We start from the raw sequence: 24,889 nt of genomic DNA on the forward strand, positions 1-24,889 counted from the left end.
GGGGTAACAAAGCCTCTGCAAAGCGGTGGCCGGTGCCAGTTCCCCCTTGCCCCGGGCTGGGTTTTCTCAATGAGGGGTGGCCCGGCCCCCAGCGCAGCCGCGGGTTTCACAACGTATTTTGGTCAGTGCTTACAAGAAGAGGCCGCGGGGAGGGCTGCGGCGAGGGGGGGATTCCAGTAAGTGGCCTCGGAGCCTTCCTCATTCTCGAGAATAGGAAACTGCGCGACTTCTCCACGGGGTTTCGCTTTCTGCGCGGGGAGGCGAGAGGCCAAACTGCTCCTCTTGACCATCGCTGCGATGCAGCTCGGAGACTGAAAACAGCACAGGAAGAGAAAAATCCATCAGTGCGTTTGCTGCACGTCTGAGGTGCAAAAATCTCCTTTTTTTTGTTTTTTTTTCTCCCTTTTTTTCTGGGAAAGCAAAGCAGGGGAATGACAGAACACCCCGTGAGCTGGGTTTCCCACCAGCCTGTTTTGGGGATGCTCGGGGCAGCAGAGTGATGCTGCCTCCCAGGCACCCATCTTAGGGGACAGCGGGATGCCATGGCAGTGACCTGCCCTGGTCCCCCATCACCCCCTCCACCCCTCAGCCACCTCTGTCCCCTGGCACTCATGGCTGCTGCAGCATCAGGGTGCATCATCGATGCTGCAGCATCTGGTGGTCCCTGAGGGTGGCTGGGGGCCAGGAGGAGGATGGGCAGAGGCTGGTAAAAATAGCACCCAGGTGCCCTCTGCCCCAGGAGCGATTTTTTTGCTGGGTAAACAGGAAATCTATTCTTAGGTCCATTCATGAGCCACAGGCTGACGGCAGCTCCCTGCTCCGGGCTTGTTTTGTTCCCCGCTGACACAGGGGTGACGCCGAGGCGGAAGGCCACCACGCAGAAGCTTCCAGCCCCGCGGGCTTCCCCTTGCTCACCCTTGCCCTCCCCAGCAGCACCCTGCGCTCCCCGGCTGCTCCAGGGGTGTTGGGGTTTCCGTGTCAGATGAGGCGGTGGTGGGAGGGGAGGGCGGTTTTTGGGGTGTCTCTGGAGACACTCGTGCTGTTTGCTTCTGGGCTCGGCCCGGTGCTGGGTGGTACCCCCGGGGGCAATTGCTTTGGCAGAGCTCCCCTCCTACTGTCTAGCTCCTCTGCCCTTCCTTGATGGTATCATCGCTGAAGTTGGAGGAGATAAAGCCACCACAGTTTGTCCTTTCCTGGGATGAGCTGAGCTGCGCAGCTTGAGGAAGGAGGATGATGCTCACGGCTTTTTCCTGGCTCCCTGAAGCCCCCCAGAGGGGTGACTGCTGTGGTTCAGCTTTGCTCCCCATCCTGTCCCCGAGTGTTGTCCCCATTTGCAGCATCTGGCTTCCAACTCACTTCCCTTCCCACTCCCCATGGACCCATTTAGCCCGTGACACCCCTGGGCTCTGCCCGAGGCTGCTGGGCTGGAGCTGCTGCATGATCCCAGCGCAGGGACAGTGGGCTCCCCCAGCTCCCTGCACGGGGCTCCCGCACCCCATTTCAGCCCCTGGCAGGCTCAGAAGTGGCAACTTCTGCCTGGGCAATATTTTTGGGGTGCTAAAGAGGATGCGGAGAGAAAAACACAGGGCTGCAGCCTATGGCACTGTGTGAAACGACGAGGGGTGCTTGTTAAGCTGACAAAGGAGAGGGGAATTCTGCCGTATCTCACCAGCATCGCTGCCCTGGCGCCACCCGTGTGGACCCAGCCTTGTCCCAGACCGTTTAATGACCGAGAGAGGTACAAGGGTGGAAGGTGCTTGTGGGCAGGATGGGGTGCAGGGCAAGTCTGGGAGGGGCAGGAGGGCTGGCTGGCTCAGTGACGTGGGCTGGGGGTGTCTGTGGTTAAGGGGTACCCCCACACCACGGGATTGCAGCAGCGTGAGGCCAGGAGGGGTGACAGGCTGGGAGAGGGACATCCTCAATCCAGCACTCGGGTCCCTGAGCTCGGTGAGGGTGAGCTACAAGCTGGGTCTCTGCAGGGTTACGGGTAAGGCTGACAATCCCACCGGGCGCTCTGGAAAACACCCCAAAAAGGCTCCTTGGACCACACACAGGGGTTGCAGGTAGAATTTATCACAGCAGTCCCGATTCCACAGATGCTTTCACCAAACTGGGCATCTCCCCTGCACCCATCCGGCGCCAGGGCCTGGCTCGAAGGCTGAGGCATTGCTGCCCTCGGGCGGCAGCCGGCGGCACAGCTGCAGGGGCACGGGCTCCCCAAAACCCACCAGCTCTCCCTCCACCTCACGGCTCGGGCACTTCCATCGCTTCTGTCCAGGGTGGAGAGCAAGGAGGGAGGGGAAGGGGGACATGGCTTGTCCGTGTCATGACAACGTGCTGCTGCCTTGCCCTTTTCGTGATGAAAAGCCAAAGCGCAGAGAGGTCGAGCGTCTGCCCGAGGCTGCTGCGAGCAGGATGGGCAAGAGGAGGTTTGACCCACCAGGCAGCCCAGGAGGTGGGCACGGGCCTCATTCTGCTTCATCACAGGACTCCGCATCCTCACCCTCCTCCTGGTGCGTGATCCCCGCAGCGGAGCGCGCCATGGCCCTCATCCAGCGCCGCTTCAGCTCCTTGGTGTCGGCCACGAAGGTGTGGACCTGCCGGGACTGCGCCAGCTGGAAGAGGTGGCGGGAGTCGCCCTGGGGCAGGTCCCTCACCTGGTAACCCAGCAGCGGGATGGAGGTGTGGGCTCGGACATCCTGCCAAGAGCAGAGAGAGCGGTGGGAGGCAGGGGGTGGGCACACGGGGATGGCCCTTGAAGATGGAGCAGAGCCCGGCCTTACCTGGGGGGCTGCATAGATGTACAGCACGAGGGGATCATCCCGTGGGATCACGAACCAGCCCCGCGTGCCCCCCTTGCCGTTCTTGTCCAGCAGCTGCAGGGAACTGCACAGCAAACTCCTGCCTGACACCTCTGCAGCGCCTTTCTGGCAAAAAAACAACAAACAAATCCCTAAATACCTGGAGGAGAGAGGCAGAAAGGGCACTGACTGGAGTGGGAAAGTCTCTGCCTGCTCCACAAAACCCCACCAAACCAGGGGCAGGTGAGGGGCAGTCCTGGCTGTGAGGGTCCTGCTGAGATCCTGCCTGGTCCCGAGGCTCACAGGGCAGGAGGGAGGGGGCTCAGCACATCCACCAGCCTCGCAAGTCGCAGGCACCCTCTGACTGCTGCGGGAGCGACTCCCACCCCTCTTGCTGCAGGCGCATGGCTGGGCTGTGACAGCGGGGTGGGGACCAGGGTGGGTGGCAGAGCTCAAAGGAGGAGAGACAGAAGAGCAGGGCATGGGGAGGACGGGCAGAGAGGGGCAGAGCTCACCTCCAGGATGCCTTTGTGCTTCCCTTCCCGGTCCTCGAGCACCACGTGGCCCGTCAGGAAGATGTAACACTCCTGGCACACGCGGTGCAGGCGGTTCCCATCGTACTGCAGCTCCGCCTTGTAGTCCGAGCAGCGAGCGCACACCACCTACAACCACCAGACAGGGACACTGGTGAGACTGGGGCAGGGCTGGGGGGATCCCAGGGACAAGGCCATGAGGAGCTGAGGGGCAGGAGCAGCCCTGAGTAAGGGGTACAAGGTGTAGGAGAGGTGGGCTTCTGCCCCAGAGGCCACCTGAGCGGGCAGGCTAGGAGGGAGGGAAGAGAGGGGGGGACAGGGCGACTCACGTATCCACACGCTCGGCAGTGGTGTCTCCGGCGCGTGATGGCGTTGAAGGGCTCCTTGCAGCGCATGCACATGGTCACCAGGTTGTCCCGCACCCACTGTGGGGCTCGGCGGCCCAGCTCCTCTGTCTAGGGGTGGGAGACGGCATAGCTGGGGCTGGCTAGCTGTGGTCCAGGTGGTCTCAGCCCCTCTGCCCTCACCCTTTCCCCTCCTCAGCCCTTCTCGCTGTCCGCAGCCTCCCCCCAGCTCTGTTTAGCTAGGGAAACTGAGGCACGCCAAGGTGGGCTCTTCCTGAGCTTCCATACAGGGGTAGACCTACTGGAGGCAGGTAAGGCATGGGGAGGGCAGGAGGGTTACCTTCAACGGGTGGGTGCCCGTCTCCAGCCCATGTACCACTGTCTTAAAGGTCTCACTCCTCTTCTCCTTCCTGTCAATGGCATCTTGGAAGGCCTAGAGGGGAAGGCAGGGCTGGTGGGGCAGGCAGGGGGGCTGCCCCTGCCACAGGGCATCCAGCTGGGGTGTGAGAGATGAGCCGCCTCTCCCAGCACTCAGTGGTACCTTGATCCAGGCGTTCATCTCCTCCCCAGACCTGGGTACAAAAGAGGAGACGGATAAGCCGTTGTCCTTCCTTGCTGAGGGTCTGCAGGACCACCACCCTCCCCTGTACCTGGCTTGCAGCTCCAGCGTCCGCTGCTTTCCTGAGATGAGGAAGGTGTGAGGGAACTGCGTGTCGTTCAGCTCCCGCACCTGAGAGAGACCGAAGAAAGGATGTGGAGCAGCTGGACCCACCTCCAGCACACACAGACCTTCCTCCGTGATGTGGGGGACAGGGACTTCCCTCGGGCACAAGCCCTTCAGCCCCTCAAATCCTACGTGCACAAGATTTCACTGCTATTTTCACAGGATCAGAGTGTAACAACCAATGCTCCTCACCCACAAAGCCACCCCTGGCTCCAGCTCCTCCCTCCTTTCCGAGGAAGTGCGGGGCAGCAGCCCCACTACACCCCAGAGTGGGGTGAATTTTGGAGGAGCCAGGGTCTGGGGGAAGCACAAATACAAGGTGTCTGCCTGACCTTCAGGCCGTTCACGTCGATGCGGAGGTGGACCTGGAACTCGGCGCCCACCTGGATGACCTTGGGCACGCAGTACAGCAGCATGTTGTTGAACTGGGCAGGAGAGAGGGAGGAGAGGGTTGGTCGGAGCCCAGCACCCGCCTGTTTAGAGCTGGGGGCTTCCCTGGGATCTAGGGTCCTTCACCCCCCTGGGGCTGAGCTGGTCCTTGGGAAGAATCCAGCCTAAAAGGTGACTTTCTGCCCCAGCCCTCGCCCACCCTGCAAAGGTGAAGCGCTCTGGGAGCGTGGCATCCCCCAAGGGCTGCTGTGCCCAGGGGATCAGCAGGTTCCCAACCACGTCCTATATGGGATGCCCTGCACTAGTGGGGCCAAACCCCCCAGCTCTGAATTCATTCCCTCTGTGTAGAGATGACCCAGCAACACCCCAGCCAGGCTGTGCTGCCCCTGTCCCCGTTCCCATCCTGTCTGCTCCCTGCCCCTGCCCCCAGGCACCCCAGCTCCCACCAGGAACAGGTACTTCTCCGACGTGCTGTTGTTACGGGTGGAGATTTTTTGGATTGGCCCCTCCTTGATCAGCTCGTTGGAGGGATCCACAATGTCATCCTCGAGGCCCAGCCGCTGATAGACCACCCAGAGGTTCTGCAGCCGTTCCTGGGGGAGCCAGAGGGACCTGCCTAGGAGGCTGAGCAGCCACAACCTTGTCACCCCTGGGTCCCCTCCGTCCCCACCTCCCAGGCCAGTTGCTGACTGCTGGGAGAGGTGGCACATCTCTCTCAGCCCAGACTGATCTTCAAGAGCAGCTCCCAGCCCCAAACAGCCGGTCAGAGCACGGCTGATGTTGCAGATGTGACTTCCCCAGGCCCGGGGCGATGCGATCAGGCACCAAGAGCAGGGTCTAACCTCCTCTGCTGAACCCACAGTGCTCCTGTCCCGTTCAGGGCAGGGCTGTGCTCCACTGAGTCACACAGCAATGAGGCCATGAGGAAATCTGGCACATCACCGTGCCGTGAGCTGCAAAGCACTGCCAGCTGGGACAGGCACTCACCATCTCAGCAATAGCTGCGTTCGAGTGCTTGGCCACCATGAAAATCATCTCCAGGGCCTCTGCAACGAGAAGAGAAAGCGAGGAGGGTTAAACACTTGCTGGGGAGCTGTGGGAGAAAACCCCTGGGTCTCTCCCCCACGGGGAAGCCACGCGCGGTGGCTGCTGCCCTCCCCTGGACACAGCCTGAATGGCCCTGAACGCTGTGCAAGTGTCTGGGTCCGGCCGGGCTGTGCGGGGTGGTCGGGTGCTGGGGACAGACAGGCAGCTCCTTTATCACTCCAGCCCCGCTGGACTGGGAGCTGCTGTGATCCGTAGGGGTCTGACAGCTCCCCTGGTCACTGCAGGTCTCCCTAGAGGATGCTCTGGACGGACCATCTTTGTCCTGAACCACCACCCACCTGCTGACCTCCACAGACCCTGAAAGGGCCGATTAATCCCTCTCCCTGCTAGAAAAGGGTCAGACTGGGAGATTTATCCAAGGGCACAGGGCAGCTGGTGAGAGAATCCAGGTATCCTGATGTCTGTGTACAACATCAGGGGTTGTTACTTCCCCCACAAACCCACCCTGACACCCCCCACGGTGGGGAGAGCCAGAGGGAGCCCTTACTCTCTGCATCCTCCCGGTCCGGGGACTCGGGCGGTAGTTTTTGGACATAATCTTTCAGGAGGAGTTCGTAGCGCGGGATCCTCTGCACAGGTTCCAGCATGTGGTGCTGCAGCGTTAGGTTAGCGCACACCTTCCTCTTCTGGGGAGAGACACGGACAGAGAAACAGTGACCAGGCAGCTCCCACCCTGCACTGCTTCCCCCTTGCAGGGGGATTTTGGGGAGCACCGCTGCGGTCCCCCACCCTGCCGCGGCCCGTTACCTGGATGTCAGCGATGAGCTCCTGGAAGGGAGGGGATTTCTCGGACCAGACAGTGATGAGCTCCACGGCCTTGTCGAAGTTCTTCACGTACTCGCCGTACATCTTGAGGAAGGGCGCGAGCTTCTGGATCACGTCCCCGATGCGCGGGCTGCGGCTCCTGGGGGAGGGAATCACACAGCAGCACTCAGTCCACTGGGGCAGACAGCGAGGGGTAAAGTGAAGGGGCAGCTCGTACACGGTGGAGGACAGAGGTTTTGCTGCCATCCTGGGCCGTTCATGCCTGGGCACACCCCTAAACCACCTGAGATGTCACCCCCGCTCTTCAGAAACACCCTGATGTGGGCTGGAGGGTTTTAAGGAAGCGCTTTCCAGCACAAAGCCATTTGGAGCAAAACAGGCTGAGCTCCCTGGCTCCTGTTGGGAGACCAAATTCACCACCACCCCCCTATTCTGGCAAAGCAACCCGGGTGCCCTGCCCTCCCCTCCTCCTCACCAATCCTCCATGCGCTTCTGCAGCTCTGGCAGGAAGAACTTGGCGTGGAACTGGTAGATGGAGGAGATGTTAGAGAAGATCATTTTCACCACCTCCTCTGGGACCGTCTTCCCATTTTTGGCTTCTTTCATCAACTCTGTATAGAATATCTGGAAGAAAGAAGGGGTGAGTAAAAAGGGTCAGGAAGAGGCTTGAGGACCCTGGGTCCCTACCTGAGACTGGCACATCACCCAGTGGAAAGGCCTGACTGTGCAGGAGGGAAACTCCAGGCCCCAAGGGAGAAGCAGGAGGGATGGAAGGCTTTGCTGGAACAAAGGTGCTCCTTGGAGGTGTGAGGTGTAGGAAAGGCAAAGGCCAGACCCATTCTCTGGCCATGAAGACCAGCAGCCCAGTATGGCTCTCGTCTGTACAGCTTCATTCTCTCCAAAGCCTCCAGGAAACAGACCCTGGCCTGTGCATCCCCTGACCTGAGCCCAGGCACTGCCACAGGGTCCAAGTGCAGGCCAAGGGGCACAGGAAAATCAGTGAGTGTGGAGCCATGCCGTGGTCCTGCCTGGTTTGTCAGCGTGGGGTGGCCAAGCTGTGCTGGCAGGGGCAGATGGCACCAGGGCTATTGCTTCCTGGACTTATGTGGGCCCCACTGCTCCCCAGCTCACCTGGTCGAGAAGGTGGAGGCGGTTGACGTAAGCCTGCTCTGTCTCCAGCAGTTCCAGAGCGATTTTCTTTTCCTCTGGTTCCTGCATGGGGAGAAGAAGGGTTCAGTTTCGTGGGCTGCAACCTGAGCTTTCCCTGCCAGCCCGAGGGGATGCAGCTCTGTTCCCCAGCGTTCACAGCCCACATCAAACTGGACCTCGCTCCAGGTGGGGGCAAAGGAAGGACCTCAACAAAGCAAAGGTAAAAACAAGGGGGGAGAAAAAGTATTTTGGGGCTGTCGGGAAGCCTGGCTCACGTCCTCCTAGGTCACCCCTTTCTTTGTGCCTGTTTCTCCCGGGGCAATACAGGGCTAGTGATCCTGAGGAGCAGGGCAGGGTGGGCTGGGTTAACCCCGTGGTCTGCAATTCCACTGAGGAATTGAATGCAGTCCTGAAAAATGCGTCTGCAGTCGGTAAAGGGCAGCACAGCCCCAGGGACACCCTGGGACAGACCTGGCTGGGCCCACCTGCGCATCTGACCCCCCTGGTGTAGTTATATCAGAGCTGGAAAAGACAAGGTCTGCTTGGATCTATCAGACTATGGGCAATTTGTGCCCAAAGCACCGGGGAAGGGGCTATTTCTCTGTCACCCCACACACCAGCCCTTGCAGGGCAGGGCCTTGCTCAGGCCCAGCGGAGACCTCAGCTCCAATCCAGCCCATGCAACTCCCTGCCTGAGCGTGGGCACCCACCAGCCTTGCCTGAGCCGCCTCCAGAGCTTACCTTGCTGCCAGGCTCCAGGCCTGGGTCCTGCTGCCTCCTCCAGTTGTCCTCCCTGATCTTGTGGCGGAAAGAACGGAGGCATTTGAAGCTGAGCCCCCGCTGACCCTGCTGCTCCTCCTCCTCGTTCCCTTGCTCCACTTGGTGCCTGGCAGCCATCTGGGAGAGGCTCTGGCCCTGGCTGGCAGGGGACGCTGGAAGCTGTTGGGGCTGGCTGGTTGCAGGAGCAGTCTGGCTGTGCTGATCCCTCCAGGGAAATTTGCTGGCCCTGCCATGGAGGAATCAGCATAATCAACTCACCCGTTCCCCCAGCATGGCGCAGCCCACCCAGGCCCAGGTTAAAGCCACCATCCTCGAGCAAAGGCAATAAGACACAGCAGCACCCCAATGCTGCTTTGCTCTGCTACGAACCTGCTGATACAACCCGGGGTCTGAAAGCCCGTACATCCTCCAGGGGGGCCAGGATCCAGCCCCCCTTCTCCCAGTGCCTCCTGCTGATGTGGTCAGTCCCCATCCTGCTCTAGAAAAGCAGGACTCTGCCGTTTATCCCACCCCCAGCCCTTTATTTCCCAAAGCACAGCCCTGCCCTTTGCAGGAGCTGAAGCAGGGAGCCAGCAGCCTTGGGCACGAGGCTTTAAAAGCCAAATAGCCAAGAGGTGTCAGCCAAGAGGAGGGCTGGTGTAGGTGGTTTTGCACAGGGGTGGTTTTCTCTCTTTCCTTTCCGGGCAAAGACAAGGAATACAGGTCCAGAGCAGGCACGGGGGAGAAGCCACACAGGGCACAGGCCGTGAAGGTGACAGCCAGGGAGCTGTCTGTCATCCGAGAGCTGGTCCCCGTGGTAAATTGCTCTGGGCAGAAACTGGAAAGACATCCACCAGTGGCTCGCAAACAGGACTGGGATGAGGAGGAGGGCAAAACCAGGATGAAACTGGACATAAACCCACCCAGTTGAGGATAGGAGATGACCTGAGTGGCAGACGCTCATCTGAAGAGGGTGATGGGTCCATCCCTGTGCTGATAAGCATGTCTGTGAGCTCGGGAGTGCATTCCCAGCCCTGCATGCATCCCCTCCTGTCCATGGGGGCTGGCGTAACCCTCCACGTGACAGAGAGGCCTCATCTGTCCCTCCCAGACCTGTGCCAGCCTAAACCCCCTGCCCAGATCCAACAGGGAACTTCTCTCTTTCTGTTTGAGCTGACTTGGGCTAAACTGTTTTCTGTTCCAGAATACTCCTTTCCAGGTTCCCCAGCTTCCTCCGAAAGTCGTTCAGTTACTTTTATTTCCTCTAAATCAAACTCACGCTTCACGATAAACAACAAACACACTGCAGCAGCAAAATGGCAATCTCGTGCCTGACCATCTTTAGGAAGTGCTGCAAAACTCACCTGCCCAACCACCCAGCCTCATAAGGCTCACTGAGAGCACCCCACTGGTCCAGGGAAAGGCAAGATTCAGTATCCTGATTCAACAGATGGGGAAACTGAGGCACAGACCACAACAACGACTCGCCCCAAGGCTCAGAATTACTTCCACACCAGGGGCAAGGCAGATCCCCTCGCTCCAACTCTCGCACACACTGTCTGCGGGTCCCAGCCCCAAGTGAAGGTGCTGTTTTCTGGGGCTGCCATGCAGCCCAAAAGGAACTTGCTCTCCCCCTTAACACCATTCTTTCTTTTCCCTTTCTTAGGAGCCACATGGCTGCAAACAACTGGATACTCTGAGGCTGCTGCCTGAGGTTCAAATCCTCCCAGACGTTCAAGCAGTTAATTCCCAGTGAAGACCCCTGCCTACACACTTGCAAACCAGCAGCAGGAGAAAAAGCATTCACCAGCCAGGCTGACTGCAAAGGTGCTGAGTGCGGAGGGAACAAGCATGCCACAACCTAACCCTTAGCCAGGCATAGAAATCTCCAGCAAAGTCAGTCACATCCCACTGAGGTTTTCAGACTTCTGCCCATGACCCGCAGCAGGAGGAAGACGCTGGGACAGATCTGAGTGTTAAAGAGCAAATTGCCTCATCAGCTTCTCTGCAGCCTCCAAACCACCTCCACAGCGGGTTTCTTCCTTCCAAAACGCAACCACGTGGAGCCCTAATGCACCCGCAGCGCCCAGGACGCGCCCTCCTTACCAGTGCTCTTCAAACACAGCCACCAGGTTCAACACGCTCCGTTGATGCTCGGCCTCTCCCTCCATGGCACTGGCTGCACCAGCTGGGAGCAGGTTCTGGGTGTAAGGGAGCTGCAGGGGTGGGTGCTGATGGCTGTGGCTCCCTTCTTCTCTTCACTTCTCTGCTTTGAGGTGTTCCTGGGAGCCACGATGTTTGGGGTGGAGGATTTGCACAAGGCGAAGACCATCTGCTGTCCTTCTTACTGTGGTAGGAGACAGTCTCTGGGTTGGCCTCAAAAGGAAAGAGGAAGCGCAGCAGGTTGGAAGGAGGAGGAACACTGAGAAAACACTGGGAATTTGTGCAGCTTGGGGGGACCTCGCTGTGTGCCCCGAATCGCTGGCACAACCAAAGCCACAGCAGCAGCGGGGACGGGGCAAGGACACGGGGCCTGACCCACGCCTGCCTGCTGGGACCCCCCAGCAACGGGGTGGGCTCCGTCCCACCGCGCCTCAGAGCCCGGGCTGCCCCTCGTGGGTCTGAACAGCCCCGCTGCTGCGAGGGGCCACGGAGGGGCTGGGAGGGAAGGAGGGAGGGAAGGGGCGAGCGGCTGCCGGGCACTGCAGGCCCCACAGACAGCCCCCCGCCTGTGTCCTACTGCGGCCGCCCCTCCGGGGAGCCCTCGGGGAAGCGCAGAGCACGGCCCCACCACGCCACATCCCCCCCTGCGCCCCACGGCCTCGCTGCCTCCCCCCTGCCCGGCCCGGCCCTCGCCATCACCCGCCGGGCCCTGTCATGGCCGCCCCGTCCCCGCCCTCACACCGTGCCCCCCTCCCGCAATGGTCCCGCCCGCTCTCCCTCCTCGCTCTTCACGCAATAGTTCCGCCCACCGTGGTGACGCAGAGACGCACCGGGGAGGCGGCGCAGGCGCAGTGGCGGCGGCGGGGGGCCATGGCGGCGGCGCTGCCCCCGGCGGCGCGGGCGCCCCCTGGCGGTGTCGCGGGGCGAGCGGCGGCGACAGGCCCGGAGGGGGCGGCGGCGGCAGGCCCGGGGGGGGTCCGGGCCGAGGGCGCCGAGGGGCTGTTCGTGGTGCTGGGAGCGGGGCTCGCCGCCGCCAGCCACCCGCTGCTCTACGTCAAGCTGCTCGTTCAGGTGTGGGGCTGCCGGGGGGGGGTGGCACGGGGGGGGAACGGGGACCCCAATGTCGTGAAGGGAGGGGGGACCCCTATATAGTGCCCCTATGGAGACCTCCATGTGCTGGGCACCACTGTATGTACAGTCCTGCCCCCATTTATAACAGTGGGCACAGTGGGGGCACCTGTATAATGGGGGGACCCCTGTGTAATGGGAACCTCCGTATATAATAGGGGACGAGGTCACCCTCCATAACGGGGGTCCCTGTATAGCTGGAGGGTGGGGGCAGCTGTGCAATGGGGAAGTCTATAGGGATGAGGATACCTCCTACAACGGGGACCCCCTGTGTAACAGGGAATAGGAAACCTTATATAAGGGGGGATGAGGGCCCCTGTACAGTGGGGACTCCTTTATAGCAGGGGCATCAGGAGCCCCTCATATGACGTGATGGGGACACCCTGTACAGTGGGGACCCTTGTAAAAATGGGAGGGGATGAGGATACCCTCTGCCATGGGGACCCCTGTGTGAGGAAGGATGGGAAACCCCTATATAATGGGCATCCCGAGAACCCCTCTGTAACAGGGACCCGCATAAAATGGGAGGGTTGAGGACCCCCTGTACCCCAGGGACCCCGTATGATGGGAAAGGGACAGCCTGTGTCACGGGACCCCCGTGTGTCTGAGCGTGACGGGGGGGACGTGGCCCTTCGGCAGCCTGCAGATGCCAGGATCGAGGCCATGTGGCCTGGGGGCTTCAGGAACACCGGGCAAGGGCCAGGGACCTGCTCATGGGGTTTCTTTTGGCAGGTCGGGCACGAGCCCCTACCTCCAACTGTTGGCAGAAACGTGCTGGGAAGGAAAGTCCTGTACCTGCCCGGCTTCTTCACCTACGGTGAGCGAACGTCCCTGCCTGCCAGCGCCTGCCCAAAAACAGGGCTGGGAGCTCTGCCTCACCCCAGCTGCCCTCCAGCAACGCTCCCACATCCCCTTGGGATCATCCCAAACCTGCAACAAGACATAAAATGCTACAACTAGTTGCAAAGCCATCAGATTTACCTGCCTGTTGTTGGGGACAAGGAGGGGGTGGCCCCGGCGCTGCATCCCCTTCTGGGGCAGGTTGCTCCAGGTTTGCACCGTAGCGGTGGGGGTTTAGGTGGTGTAGGTTTGGTGGTGGAGGGTTTTGCTTGTGTTAGAGATGGTGAAGCACCTTTCTTTGCTACAAAACAGCCCTGCCCTGCTCATTTGTGTTGTAGATGGAGCCTTGCAGGGACAGAAATAGCAAGAAAAGGGAAGGTAATGTTTAGAAGGAAAGAAAAAAGTACTATTTTTCTCTTTTTGTGGGTGGAGCAGCACAGGAGAGGCGGGTGAATACTCTGGGACCTCAGGGGTTGCTCTCACAGCAGGTTTGCTGTGGGGAAGGGGAGCGCACAGTCCTGAAAGGTCAAGTTGGGCCGATCCCAAAATCTGACAGCAGCACCCAGGGGCACGGGGACCCAGCGCAGGAGCAGTACGTAAGCACTGCAAACCCGTCCTGCGACACCCGGGGCTGGAGATGCTCCAGTGCCACCCTTCGGAAGATGCATTTTCCAAATAGATTTACAGGGTTGAGTGGTGGAGATGTGCAGAGCCTGCCTGGCTTCCCCTGGGACAGCAGAGGACAGGGGGCAGGAGCAGTCCGTACCCACCAGCATGTAGTGGGTTGCGTTCCACCTTGTTACATCAGGGAGAAATTGGATCCGTTGGCTTTTTTTTTTTTTGACTGGGGACCTGAGGCATTTTGCCGGGGAGAAGGTGGTGGGGCAGGAACCATATTAACCCTGAGTCTGATCCCCTTGGGCGGAGGGAGGAGGTGACACCACACACCACATGAGATCACAGAATCACAGAATCAATCAGGTTGGAAGAGCCCTCTGGGATCATCGAGTCCAGCCATTGCCCTGACACCACCACGGCAACTAGACCATGGCACTAAGTGCCATGTCCAGTCTTTTCTTAAACCCCTCCAGAGATGGTGACTCCACCACCCCCCTGGGCAGCCCCTTCCAGTGTCTAATGACCCTTGCTGAGAAGAAATGCTTCCTGATGTCCAACCTGAACCTCCCCTGGCGAAGCTTGAGGCTGTGTCCTCTTGTCCTATCACTAATTGCCTGGCAGAAGAGGCCGACTCCCACTGCACTACAACCTCCCTTCAGGTAGTTGTAGACTGCACCAAAGTCACCTCTGAGCCTCCTCTTCTCCAGGCTAAACACCCCCAGCTCCCTCAGCCGTTCCTCGTGGGTCAGACCCTCCAGACCCTTCACCAGCTTGGTCGCCCTCCTCTGGACTCGTTCCATCATCCCTCCCTACCCTGCATTGGTCCAAACTGCCTTTGTAGCCCTTTCAGGTGAGCAAAACATTCAAAAGACAAGAAGTAGCCCAAAATACTGAAGCTATCCTTCCAGCTTGGACAGCTATGACAGGGAATACTTAAGGATTCTTTGCATCCTCTATGAAATTTATTTAGGACTGTTGTAATAAATCACTTACGGTGGGACCGCAGAGCGGCTGCCGTGCCGAGCTCTGGCGTGGTTTCAGTCGAACGCCGGAGGGGTTTGGCGTGCTCTCGGTGAGTCGGCCCTTCCCGACTGACAGCAGCCTGGTCTTTTCTTACCCAGCCAGACACATTGTGGAAGTGGATGGGAAAAGAGGCCTCTTCCGCGGTCTTACTCCTCGCCTCATCTCAAGCACTTTATCAACCATCACCAGGGGGAGCGTGAAGAAGGTAAAGGTCGGCTTCGCTCTCCATAAATCAGCTTGCTGGGTCGGCCGGTGCTACTGCAGCGGGGCCAGGGAGCCTGCACGTGCCTCCTGCACCCAGCCACGGCTGTGGCTGGAGGAATAAAGCACCCATCCCTCTCCATCGGGCTTTGAACAGTCCTCCAGGACAGGAGGAGGACAGTGCCCATATCCCCAAAACTTATTTTTTAAACAATTTTAATATGAACAACCACTTGCCTTTTGTAAGCAGTTTCATGACTCTTCTCTTCCCCTGTTTTACTTTCCACCCTTCCTTCTTCTATGTTCCTTCTTACCTGTTTTTCTTCTCCTCCCATCTAGAACACAACTGCTCGTGGTTTCCTTTGCTCCTTGGACAGTTTTTTATGGACAGTTTTGACCATATGTTCTTTCTCTCCCCACTCAGGCCTTTCCACTGGAAGACATGGAGCACGTTTCTAACAAGGATGATGTGAAGACCTCCCTTAGGAAAGTGGTGAAAGAGGTGAGAAGTGGATGTTGCACGTTAATGATCGCCCTGCGGATGTGCCTGGAGAGCAAAGGAAGCTTAAACTGTGGGCTATGGGTGAAATTGCTTGGAGAGAAAGTCTGGGTGAAGAGGCCGTGGTATTTAGCAGCCACTCTGTGTCCAGCTACGAAATATTTTGTAGGAATAGAGGTTTACCACGAACAACAGATTTCAAAAGAGGGACACAAAATGGGTTTCACTACACCCAGGGGAAGGGCCTGATCTGTGCGGGTGGGGCAGCGCAGCTTTTCATACAGGTGTGGTTTTTTTCTCCCCAGACATCTCACGAGATGATGATGCAGTGCATGTCCCGGGTTGTCTCCCATCCACTGCACGGTGAGTCCTGTCCCTCTGCCTGGCAGCTCTCTCCGGACCACGAATCACCCCCAAACCCCGTTTACTTGATGCTCTTCTCTATCAGAAATGGCTTCGTATGAAACCAGAGAACAGATGCGGGTCTGAGGGGTGGCTTAGGAAGGCTGAGCCTTTGGTTGACCATCAGGGACTAACCCAGCTGAGCAGCAAGGTGCTCTCGTCCCATTCATCCAAGAGCTTGTCCTAGAGATCCCATGGGGTTAGGGCCAGAAATCCTTCCCATCACTTACAGATTAGGGGAGGGCTCCGGTTTCTAATGAGTCTTGCAGTGATGAGGACCACTGAGAGGAGCTGGAGGTGATGTGAGTTGAGGGAAGGGAGGGCAGAAGGGTCAGATTGCGTTTTCCTTCACATCCATCATGACCCAAACTGGATTAGTTTCTTTATCAGCCCTATGTTTCTTTCCTCCTAGTGATCTCTATGCGCTGCATGGTGCAGTTCGTCGGCCGGGAAGTCAAATACAGGTGAGTGGCTGCAGCTCTGGAGGGTTTGGGCACACAGAAGCGCGAGTCCCTGAGTTAGCCATGCCAAACACTCCCATGCAGTGGGGGATATGGCAACCCAGGAGGTTTGGGAGACCAGAAAATGAATCTGAGCTGTGGTTAGAGGGTGGGTGAGTGGGAGATGAAGGGGCTGGGCTCTGTCCCTGGCTTGCTGCTGTTCTGCCTTGTGCTCATGGGGATTTCGGTGGCTGTAACACACCTTGCTGGTCACACAGCGAGTCTCCTGCCTTTTTGCTTTAGGTGTTGATAGAAGGGGAAGTCAGCAGCGAGGCAGAGTAATACAAAGTGTTGCTGCAGCCCTGCTTGTCTGCAAGATTTTTCCAAGCCTTTTTCAGTAATACCTGCCTCTCTGCAGGGCAAAACTACATGTGCAGCCACCTCAAAACAAGTGCAGCTGACTCACGACTGCCAGTGCGAGTTCCCAGGGCTCTCGGGCTGAGAACCAGCCTAATCAAAACATATTATGTGCCGTGGTTGCAGCATGTGCATCCACTCACACAAAGCCAAGCAGAGCTCTTCTAGCTTCAGCATTTAAGCAGTTGTCAGTGAGTTGAGTGTTGTTCCAGGTGTTATTACAGACTGGCAGAGCGCAGACACAACCCTCCTTCCTGGGTTGAGGAGAAGGTGCGTTGCTGGCACGATGGCTGGGGGGGACACTGCCATGGCTGGTGGCTGCAAAGAGCAAGCAAAGCTGTGCGGGACAGAGCTGGAGCAAGCCCTGCACGCTCACAGCTCTTTTCCTTTCTTGGCAGCGGTGTGTTCAGCGCCATTGGCAGGATATTTAAGGAAGAAGGGATCCTGGGATTCTTCGTGTACGTGAGTTGTTGTTTAAATACTTTCTCCCATAGTCTGAAGGCGCCGGTGGCTCTCCTGGCTGCTCTGCCAACCTCAGTCAGAGTCACGCTGAGCTCCCCTCATCTGAAACCTTGTCTGACCACGGGACTGTCACATCACTCCCATGAGCACAGATTAAATCTGTGCCTTTGACAGCACTCCAGTTTGACCATTAAGTTCGCCCCAGATCTTATCTTCATTCAAACCTTCAGAGCCCAGAGAAAACCCCTGTATTTTTTCTTACCTTCCTTTTTCCCCACCACACTTCTTTGTGTTTCAGCAAAGGGCCATTTAAAGCATTTGTTTGTGCAACAGGCACGAAGATCAAGTGCAACAATGAGACCACTTGTTGAAATAAAAGCCAGGGCCTGGGTAAGAAGCCCATTCCTCTGAAGAGCACCGTGGGTGCTTGTAGTGAGCAGGTGGTTCATGCTGGCAGCAGGTTTGCCTGTACGGCAGGAGCGTGATGCTGCCCGGCTCAGCAGCATCGCTGCCTGGACCAGAAGGAGCTGAAAGGTGCTTCCACCCGCTTACGAAGCACAGCGAATTGATGGCATCTCTGAAGTGGAAGTCTAGTGGACACCTATTTTGCTTGAACCCTTAATTAACACTTTTTGCCTTTTTTTTTTTTTCACATCTATATAAAAGCAGAACCACCTGCTGCCTCCGCTCCCGGTGGGGAGATAACTCCCTTTATTATGTCAATAATAGTAAAGGCAGCTCCAAAATTTCGGGAGGGGTTTTCAGGCCTGATGCCTTTGGCTCTGCAGTCACAAATTTTGGGCCTCCAGATGAAACATGAACGCATCAGGAAGAGGCAAGCAATCGCAGAGGGTCTCACCCTGTCCTTCCCCAGGGGGAAAGGGCCAGGGGTCTGCAGAGACCCCATCAATCGAGCATCACCGCATCTTCCTTTTGCAGCCCACAGCTACTCTGCTGAGCTGTGCAGCCCCAAATCTGCTCCCATTAAATACAGGTTCCTCTGGGATGTTCCCTGTGCGTGGGGCACGGCTGGAGCACGCTGCCCAGCGGCCTTCCCTCTCCTCCACCTCCCGAGGAAATAACATGAAAGGCGCTGCCGCATTCCCTTCCTCCACATAAAATAAACACTGTTGGTAGCCTAATTAAACTTAATAGTTCACAGGAAAAGCTTTAACAGAACCCAAAATGTCTCAGGGGGGCTCTGAAGTTATACGTGCTCTACAACCCCGCTGGGGAAATCACACTGCGGTGAGGGGAACACAAACTGCATCTGTGGGACCAAACTGCAGCTTTTCTGCTCTCAGCCCTCCTAACACCATCCAAACACATCCGCTCCCTTCAAATCACTGCGGTGCACGCACTTCTCATGGCCTTATAACCTCTACGCACGAATGACAGTGGCACACACTCGCTCTGGCTAGAGAGAAAGACTTTTCAGGGGATGGACTTACCTCGCTTCCCCGCGTATCTGCAGCAGTCTCCTGCCTGCCAGCAGGCCAGAAAAAAAGTTGTCCTTGGGGCTCTGAGAGTGCTGCGTGTGGTCACCTCAGAGATGGCTTGTCCCAGCCCTGCCTGGCGCTGGGGTTTGTCCTGCTAGGTCACGTCACCATACACTACAGGCTTCACCCTCTGCCTGCTGCTGTTTCAGCTTTTAATGACTTGTCGTCTAAAAATATTCCTAGTCCAGAGCTCCTCGGACGTCTCACCAGGCAACTGTAGCACAAATGAATTTGAGGGTTTTTAGTCCCTTTCTGTGTCTCTCTCAGACCCCTGGTTTTCAGTCATCCCATAAACACAGGCTCAGCATCCGTCATGACTTTGATGATGGAGACAAGACAGGGCTGGGATCCGTGCTGCAAATAGAACAAACGATCTGATTCTCTATTGACAGGTCGGTGAGGTTTTCCTTACAGGCTGCCGTGGCCCAGTCCTGGCCCAGCCCTCTGTTCCTGGTCTTTATTAAGCCCCCATTGTATCTTCAGCAGCTCAGGAGTCTGCTTCAGACCTGGCTTTGAGTTAGAGAAAGGATTTTTTTTTTACAAAGGCTGAATGCAAGGCAGACCCTCTCTTTGGGACCAGAGCGCTTTGATTTCTTTGTCCTGTCCGTTGCTCTCATGTATCACATCTTTTAAGCCAACACATCTTCTGTTGAAGACTTCTGCTGTGCCTAGACTGAGACCTGGGCTGCATCTCCAGAGCTGCCGGGGCCTTGACAATACACAGGTTGTCTCCAAAAAATACAAACCCTAACAGCAAGTGAGCGAAGCAGGCTGGATCAGAGCATGCAGTCCCCATCGCTGTTCTGCTGCTGCAGGGACCACAGCAGGAACTAAAAGTGGTCCAAAGAGGCAGGGAGGAAACCAATGACTTGGACTAGCGTGCTTGGAGGTGGCTCTTTCCAGGCCAGCAAACACTTGTGTGGCTCTTGACAGCCTCGTTTTTCAGAAGAACTCTCTGAACGCATCTGCTGGTGAACACACACCTGGATCCTTCTGCAGTGGCACAAGTGCACAGACACTGCTGAAGTGCTGACAAAGTGAAAAACCCCTCTGAAGGGCTTTATTAATGTTTTAGTGCCATTAGCTGCGGGAGCTGGGGGTGTTTGTGCTGCTGGAAGCTCCAGCCCGCTCATCATGAGAGGTGTAAGGCAAAGCAGCACATCACCCCGTGTCCCCACACTCCCAGGTGGCAGCAGAGACTGGGAAAATCAGAGGGACTGGAGTGCTGCCACCAGTAAATCCCACTTTGCAGTAGAGCAGGTTTTGCAGGAACAACGCCCCTCGTTTTAATTTCTAAAAGGAGAGAGATTCCACAGAGAGAGGAACTTCTCATTCTGCATCCTGAAGAGCATCTGCAAAATGAGCTTAACAGAAACTTGCTTCATCTGTGTCTTGCCTGGGTTTCAGAGCAGGATTTTGGCCAAGAAGGAATTTGAGGTAGAACAAGGGGACTTGGCTGAGTTGTGCCCAAACAACAGATCCCAAACTTCCTACTCTAGAGCATTGCCCGGCCAGAGCAGCTGGCAGCTCATATAGGACCATTTTTGAAGGCCAGGAGTGCTCTTCCCTGAAACATCTCCTTTTCCCTTCAGTTCCTCCCAAAGTAAAGATGCATTTTGGTGGAGTGGGGTTCCTCTATGCTGGTGGAGGGAGGGAGGGCTGGGGTGGCAGCACTGGGACCCTTCTGCACCTCACCCCCCTCTTTTTGCCGTTGCAGCGGTTTGGTCCCTCACATCCTGGGGGATGTCATCTTCCTCTGGTGCTGCAACCTCCTGGCTCACTTCATCAACACCTACGCGGTGGATGATAACGTGAGTGGAAGTGCCTGATGGAGGGTTTGGGGGGCCCGTAGCAAGCACCTACAGTTATGAGGAGTTAATGGGAGTTTAATGGTTAATTTAATACAAACAGACATTGGGCTTTGTCTAAAACCCTGTGGAAGTGCTAAAGATGCCCTGTCTGCTCAGGGCTGTGTTTCAGCTGCAGTTCAGGGGCTGAGGTTGATAGATGTCCTCCCCAATTCTCAGCTGGGATGCAGTGTGGTTACTATTGCTTTCTGCCTTCTTGCCCTGCCCCACGCCTATCGTCTCAGGCTCAGAGGGATGTCACATAATGACAGTGACAGCCTGGTGTCATCCGCCTCCTCCACAACCCCTTTGCTTTCTCTTTCCAGTTCAGCCAGGCATCGGTGATCCGGAGCTACACAAAGTTTGTGATGGGGGTACGTAGGCAGCTGCCACATCATTTCTCCTCTTCCTGCCATCTGTGGGGTAAGAGCTCGTGGTCTGGGGGCAAAGGCTGGTCTGCACTTTATATCCCAAGATGAGGATAACTTTGCTAACAGGCAAAAGCTGGAACTAGCTTTTTTAACGTGGTGAACATCAGAGAGGCTACCAGTTTTCTGTGCTTTCAGATTGCTGTGAGCATGCTGACGTACCCCTTCCTTCTCGTGGGAGATCTCATGGCAGTGAACAACTGTGGGTATGTCCATCACACTGAGATCTAAGGCTTTCCCTTCCTTTCTTCCAGCCCCTTGTTGCCCAAATCCTTTGCTAACGATCGTAAAGCTTTCATACAGAACCGTAAACTATACGGCACCTCGCAGAGCTGGCTCGTTTCCTGTCCCAGGTTGCTTATAATTTTAGATCAGAGGGCACAGACAAGGGCAGCATAAGAGCTCAAGTGGAGAGAAATAGGGTGAGTCGTGGTGGTGTGGTCTGATCTGAACTAGACCAGAGGCAGAAGGGATCCAAGGGACTGTGCTGACTCAAGGGAAAACAAAGCTCCTAATGGGGTGATGGGTGCAGACAGGAGCAGGCCCAAGCTTGCTTTCCCAGTCCCACTGCTCCAAGAAGTCTTCTGCATTCATGCTCATGGGAAGAGGACTGGATCCAAGCCGCTGGTGTAATGTCTCGATATCTGCTCCCTCTTGAAGGTGTAGATAGAGCACATAGCCCTGGACTCTTAACGTATCCAGGTAACGCTCCTTGTTTGTACACTCCAGGGGTAATTAAATTATGTGATCTGTTGCATTGTAAATAACGAGCCGGTCATTTGGCCTTCAGCCCGGTGCAGACACTGGTTCTGTGTCCTCGCTTACACTTATCGCTGCTCTTGTGTTACCTCTGGATAATGTGACATCTGTACAGCCCACCTTGGCTCTCTCTCATTGTCACGCAGGCTGCGCGCCGGCCTCCCTCCCTACGCTCCTGCGTTTACGTCCTGGATCCATTGCTGGAGGTATCTCAGTGCTCAGGTGAGGCAGCGGGGCACATGCAGGGCTTTGGGCTCCCTCTGCTCCTTCCCGAGGTCTCCAGCGCTGCCCAAAAAGTGCCTGTGCCACATCCTTGACGCGCTCTGTAACCTGTTGCCATCCCTCCAGTTACGGCACTGGTATCAGGCATGGCAGCACTGGTCTGCCCGTTACGTGCCCCGAGCTTGCAGCCTGCAAGCTTTTGGCAAGTGCATTGCCCACAGCCAAGCAAGGTGGCTCTGCCCTTCTCTTATCAGTAATCCCTGGGGGAAACACCCGACCCCAGTGCTCATGGGGCTGAAACCCTGATCTCTCCTCTGTAGCTCCGGGGTGCTCAGGCCTTGCAGCCCTGCGGTGGGTGCAAGTCAGTCCCTGCTAAACCAGCTGCAGGGACCAGGTCTCAGCGCAGCTGCCCTGACCCTGTGCTCTCTCCTCCTCAGGGGCAGCTGTTCCGTGGCTCCAGCCTGCTCTTCCGCAGAGCGCCCGTGCCAGCCGCCTGCTTCCCCATCGACTGACTCCTCGGCAGGGAGAGGTGGTGAGCTTGGACTCCTCAAGAAACCCTAAGCTTGTTTTGATATCCGTATATTTTTTCTTTTCAACCCAAAGTCTGTGGTGCTGGAACAAGACACCTCCTCTCCAGTAAGGCCAGCAGCAACTTGGCTTCTGGAGATCTGGCTTCAGGCTCCAGCTGGACCAAAGCCCCATCTTCGTGGCTGTCTCGACCAGGACGTGTAGCAGAGAGAGCAGAAGGGAGTTGTCTTGTCTCTTTGATCCAGGCTGTAGCTCTGGAGTCACTGGGGAAGTCTGGGAAACCAGAAGATGCCCAGGGTACTGAACAAGCCAGCCCCAAGATGCAGAGAGAAAAGACTGCTTCGTTCTGCCTGAGCTGAGAAGCAGCAGGAGGATCCAAGGTCGCTTTGCTGGGAAGGCTGCGCCCACTGACCAGCCTCCCGCCTTGTCTCTTCTGGAGAGGTTAATGTTTGTGTGGCAAGTCCCTCATCCTGGGCAAGATCAACCCCACGACCCATATTGAAGGTTTTGAGGGTACCTGAACAGTGGGGACCGCACCACCGCCCACAGGCATGAAAGGGAAATTAGAGTATCAAAATAGAACAGAGAAACAGAGTCCCACTACAGAGAGCAGCACAGTCCCAAAGAGACAGGTACAGCTTGGCTCCAGGGCAGTGCTGGGACTTGGACATGGAGAGAGCACGTGGGGAGGGATGTGAGCTGCGTGTGGTAACCACTTTGGAAAGGCTTTTTGCAGTGGGACGGGCTGTATTTAGGATACACCCAACAGAGCTGCTGGGTGTAACCTGGGCAGGCAGCCTGGCTGCATTTCTCAGGGGAGATGGGTCCTGTGTTGGACAGGCCCATGCTCGGGTGCAGCGTGTCTCTGTGCTGGCACAACTGCATCGCACGAGTGTCTCCCAGCTGGCAGGACCACGAGCCCCACCAGGCTCCTGCCAAACCTGACTGTCGCCACTCTGCCGATGGACACGGAGCCACGTGTTGTGGCGCTGGGCTGCTGCGTGGCAGCGTCCTGCTAACAGCTACACCCTGAAGGGTTCACCTGGCAGGACGGGCACTCGGTCCGTCGCTGTCTGGAATAAAGGAATAAACCAGGAGCTGGCCAAAGGCTTGCAAGGCATTGGGGTCAAGGGCTCCTCATGTGCAGGGGAGCACGGCTGGACCTTGCGTAGCAGAGCTCACTGGTGGCAGCAGGGCAGGATTTCTCCTCAGCAGATTTCCCCCATTTTGGTTCCCCCACGAAGCAGTCTTTTGCACAGAGGTGTTGCTGCACTCCCTGGGAAGAGGTTTTGGGGTCCTTGAGCAGGTTCCCATGTGCTGTTGCAGCAGCAGCTGGGGCCACATCCCATCCTGGTCCTCTAAGGACCCCGACCCGCTATCGTACAGGGGTTTTCCTCCATCAGATGGGTTTGATCCACACCTCCCAGCCAGGGCCTGCGGGACAGCACTGGGACATGCTGGGACCGGCAGTCCCCACCCCGCTCCCTTCGGTGTCGTGAAGTCGGTCCTGTCTGTCCTCCCTTCCTCCCGTACAGTTTATGTTACAGTAACAGAAGTTAAATAATGCATGGCCCTGTTCCCTAACACCGGAGATGATTTCAAAGAGGATTTAACTATGCTCCAAAATACAGCTATAAAACAACAACTCTTGGGTGTTTCTCTTTTAAGAAAGTGTTATTTTTTTCTGCATAACAGTCTCCCTCGATCAGGGAAGGTTTCTGTTTAAGACAGGCATCTCCTTTGGTTTCTTCCCCAAAGCCAGGGCTAAACCAGCTGTTGCAAACTCAGATTCCCTCTGATCTTCCTCACCTCCATGGAAGGTCAGCAGGTTTAGGCTGAGCAAACTGGGAGCACCTGGAGCAAGGGTGGAGGCAGCAGTGGGCTTGGCTGCCCAACATACATGAAAATGGGTATTTGGGGTTAAAACTGACCCTGAGCAATTCTGGAAGGGACAATGAAGACCCTTTACTGCTGTCAGACCCATCACATGGGCTCAGCCACTCCATCCTCCCCTGCACAGCTCATGGGGTCCTGACCCACTGGCCTTTTATCACATTAGCTGGTTTCTTGCCTACCCCAGCACCCAGCAGTGCATCTCCCAGGTCACACAACGCCTGCTCAGGAATATAAGCCTTTACCCTCAAAATTAAGGCCACCTTCTAGCTGGTCACACGCCTGTAAAACCTCCTGCACCCTGTGCACAGCCTGGCTACAGCCACTACAATGAAAAGTGCCATTTCCTTTCCTTTGAGGAATTTACGTAAATCTGCCCCAGAGCAAGCATCCTGCCAGCTATTTCTGCCCAGGTCACTGGGACCCACAAACTTTGCTGGAAACACAACACTTTAATACAGTTTTTGGTCAATTTAAATGAAACCCAGGTTTTAAACCTTACCTTGAAGCAGGGGCTGCTGCTCATAGGGTGATTAAATATTTTCTTACCTCCTGTTTCTATCCCTCATTCTTCTTATCCCATCCTTCATTTGGGATGTCACAACATGAGGACAGTGTCTGCACTAAGAGCAGGCAAGGAGACAACCCAAACCCTGCCTGGCCACCCCCCTCCCTTAAATTGCTGCCCCGTTAGCAGGTGCCCAGCCCTGCAGCTGGTGCTCGTGTAGCACAGCTGGTGGGGACGGGGCCCCTCTCCCACAGCAGAAGGGATCCAGGGTCATGGACCCATGGTCAGGAGAACAAATGAACGGGTGTAGGGCGAGGTTTAGGTCTGGCACCCAGGATGGAGCTGGGGATTTCTCCCGCACATGGCCCCAGCGCTCTCCTATCTGCTCAGGAAACATACCTGGGTTTAAATATTGACTCTCTCCTGCACAAAACCGGGAT

At 56.8% G+C, this 24,889-nt stretch overlaps 2 protein-coding genes across 5 annotated transcripts; one reads left to right on the top strand and one right to left on the bottom strand.

Moving 5' to 3' along the window:
* Nucleotides 1-2,052: 2,052 nt before the first annotated feature.
* FGD2 (FYVE, RhoGEF and PH domain containing 2) lies at nt 2,053-11,342 on the bottom strand. 4 transcript variants are annotated; one of them, XM_068419157.1, is made up of 17 exons: nt 10,679-11,342; nt 8,555-8,819; nt 7,796-7,876; nt 7,140-7,288; nt 6,647-6,803; nt 6,387-6,525; nt 5,780-5,838; nt 5,239-5,385; nt 4,735-4,827; nt 4,329-4,408; nt 4,220-4,250; nt 4,019-4,111; nt 3,664-3,789; nt 3,317-3,463; nt 2,784-2,927; nt 2,441-2,699; nt 2,053-2,270 (listed from the first exon to the last, which is right to left on the bottom strand). In XM_068419157.1, the coding sequence occupies exons 1-16, from the start codon at nt 10,741-10,743 to the stop codon at nt 2,469-2,471; spliced, it is 2,007 nt and encodes a 668-aa protein (XP_068275258.1). In that variant the 5' UTR covers nt 10,744-11,342; the 3' UTR covers nt 2,053-2,270; nt 2,441-2,468. The 4 variants fall into 4 exon arrangements, with proteins under 4 accessions (XP_068275258.1, XP_068275257.1, XP_068275256.1 ...); XM_068419156.1 differs by having other exon boundaries at nt 2,053-2,350; XM_068419155.1 differs by having other exon boundaries at nt 2,053-2,699.
* MTCH1 (mitochondrial carrier 1) lies at nt 10,867-23,693 on the top strand. The gene is made up of 13 exons (XM_068419530.1): nt 10,867-10,924; nt 11,535-11,806; nt 12,596-12,680; nt 14,443-14,549; nt 14,970-15,047; nt 15,350-15,407; nt 15,859-15,910; nt 16,702-16,761; nt 19,982-20,075; nt 20,438-20,485; nt 20,678-20,745; nt 21,445-21,520; nt 21,958-23,693. Exons 1-13 carry the CDS (start codon nt 10,867-10,869, stop codon nt 22,030-22,032), a joined length of 1,131 nt encoding a protein of 376 aa, XP_068275631.1. The 3' UTR covers nt 22,033-23,693.
* Nucleotides 23,694-24,889: the final 1,196 nt, after the last annotated feature.

This window comes from Nyctibius grandis, chromosome 27 (assembly GCF_013368605.1).
Source record: "Nyctibius grandis isolate bNycGra1 chromosome 27, bNycGra1.pri, whole genome shotgun sequence".
NCBI classification, from domain to species: Eukaryota; Metazoa; Chordata; class Aves; order Nyctibiiformes; family Nyctibiidae; genus Nyctibius; species Nyctibius grandis.

What these genes read in the sequence shown, in the direction of transcription:
- FGD2 (XM_068419157.1), bottom strand. Translation starts at nt 10,743, where the DNA reads ATGGAGGGAGAGGCCGAGCATCAACGGAGCGTGTTGAACCTGGTGGCT. An exon ending in GCCTGGAGCCTGGCAGCAAG is followed by an intron (nt 7,877 to 8,554) that starts GTAAGCTCTGGA and finishes CTCCCCATGCAG; the next exon opens with GAACCAGAGGAAAAGAAAAT. An exon ending in CGGGCACCCACCCGTTGAAG is followed by an intron (nt 3,790 to 4,018) that starts GTAACCCTCCTG and finishes TCCCACCCCTAG; the next exon opens with ACAGAGGAGCTGGGCCGCCG.
- MTCH1 (XM_068419530.1), top strand. Translation starts at nt 10,867, where the DNA reads ATGTTTGGGGTGGAGGATTTGCACAAGGCGAAGACCATCTGCTGTCCT. An exon ending in CCTACGCGGTGGATGATAAC is followed by an intron (nt 20,076 to 20,437) that starts GTGAGTGGAAGT and finishes TTCTCTTTCCAG; the next exon opens with TTCAGCCAGGCATCGGTGAT. An exon ending in ATGGCAGTGAACAACTGTGG is followed by an intron (nt 20,746 to 21,444) that starts GTATGTCCATCA and finishes ATTGTCACGCAG; the next exon opens with GCTGCGCGCCGGCCTCCCTC.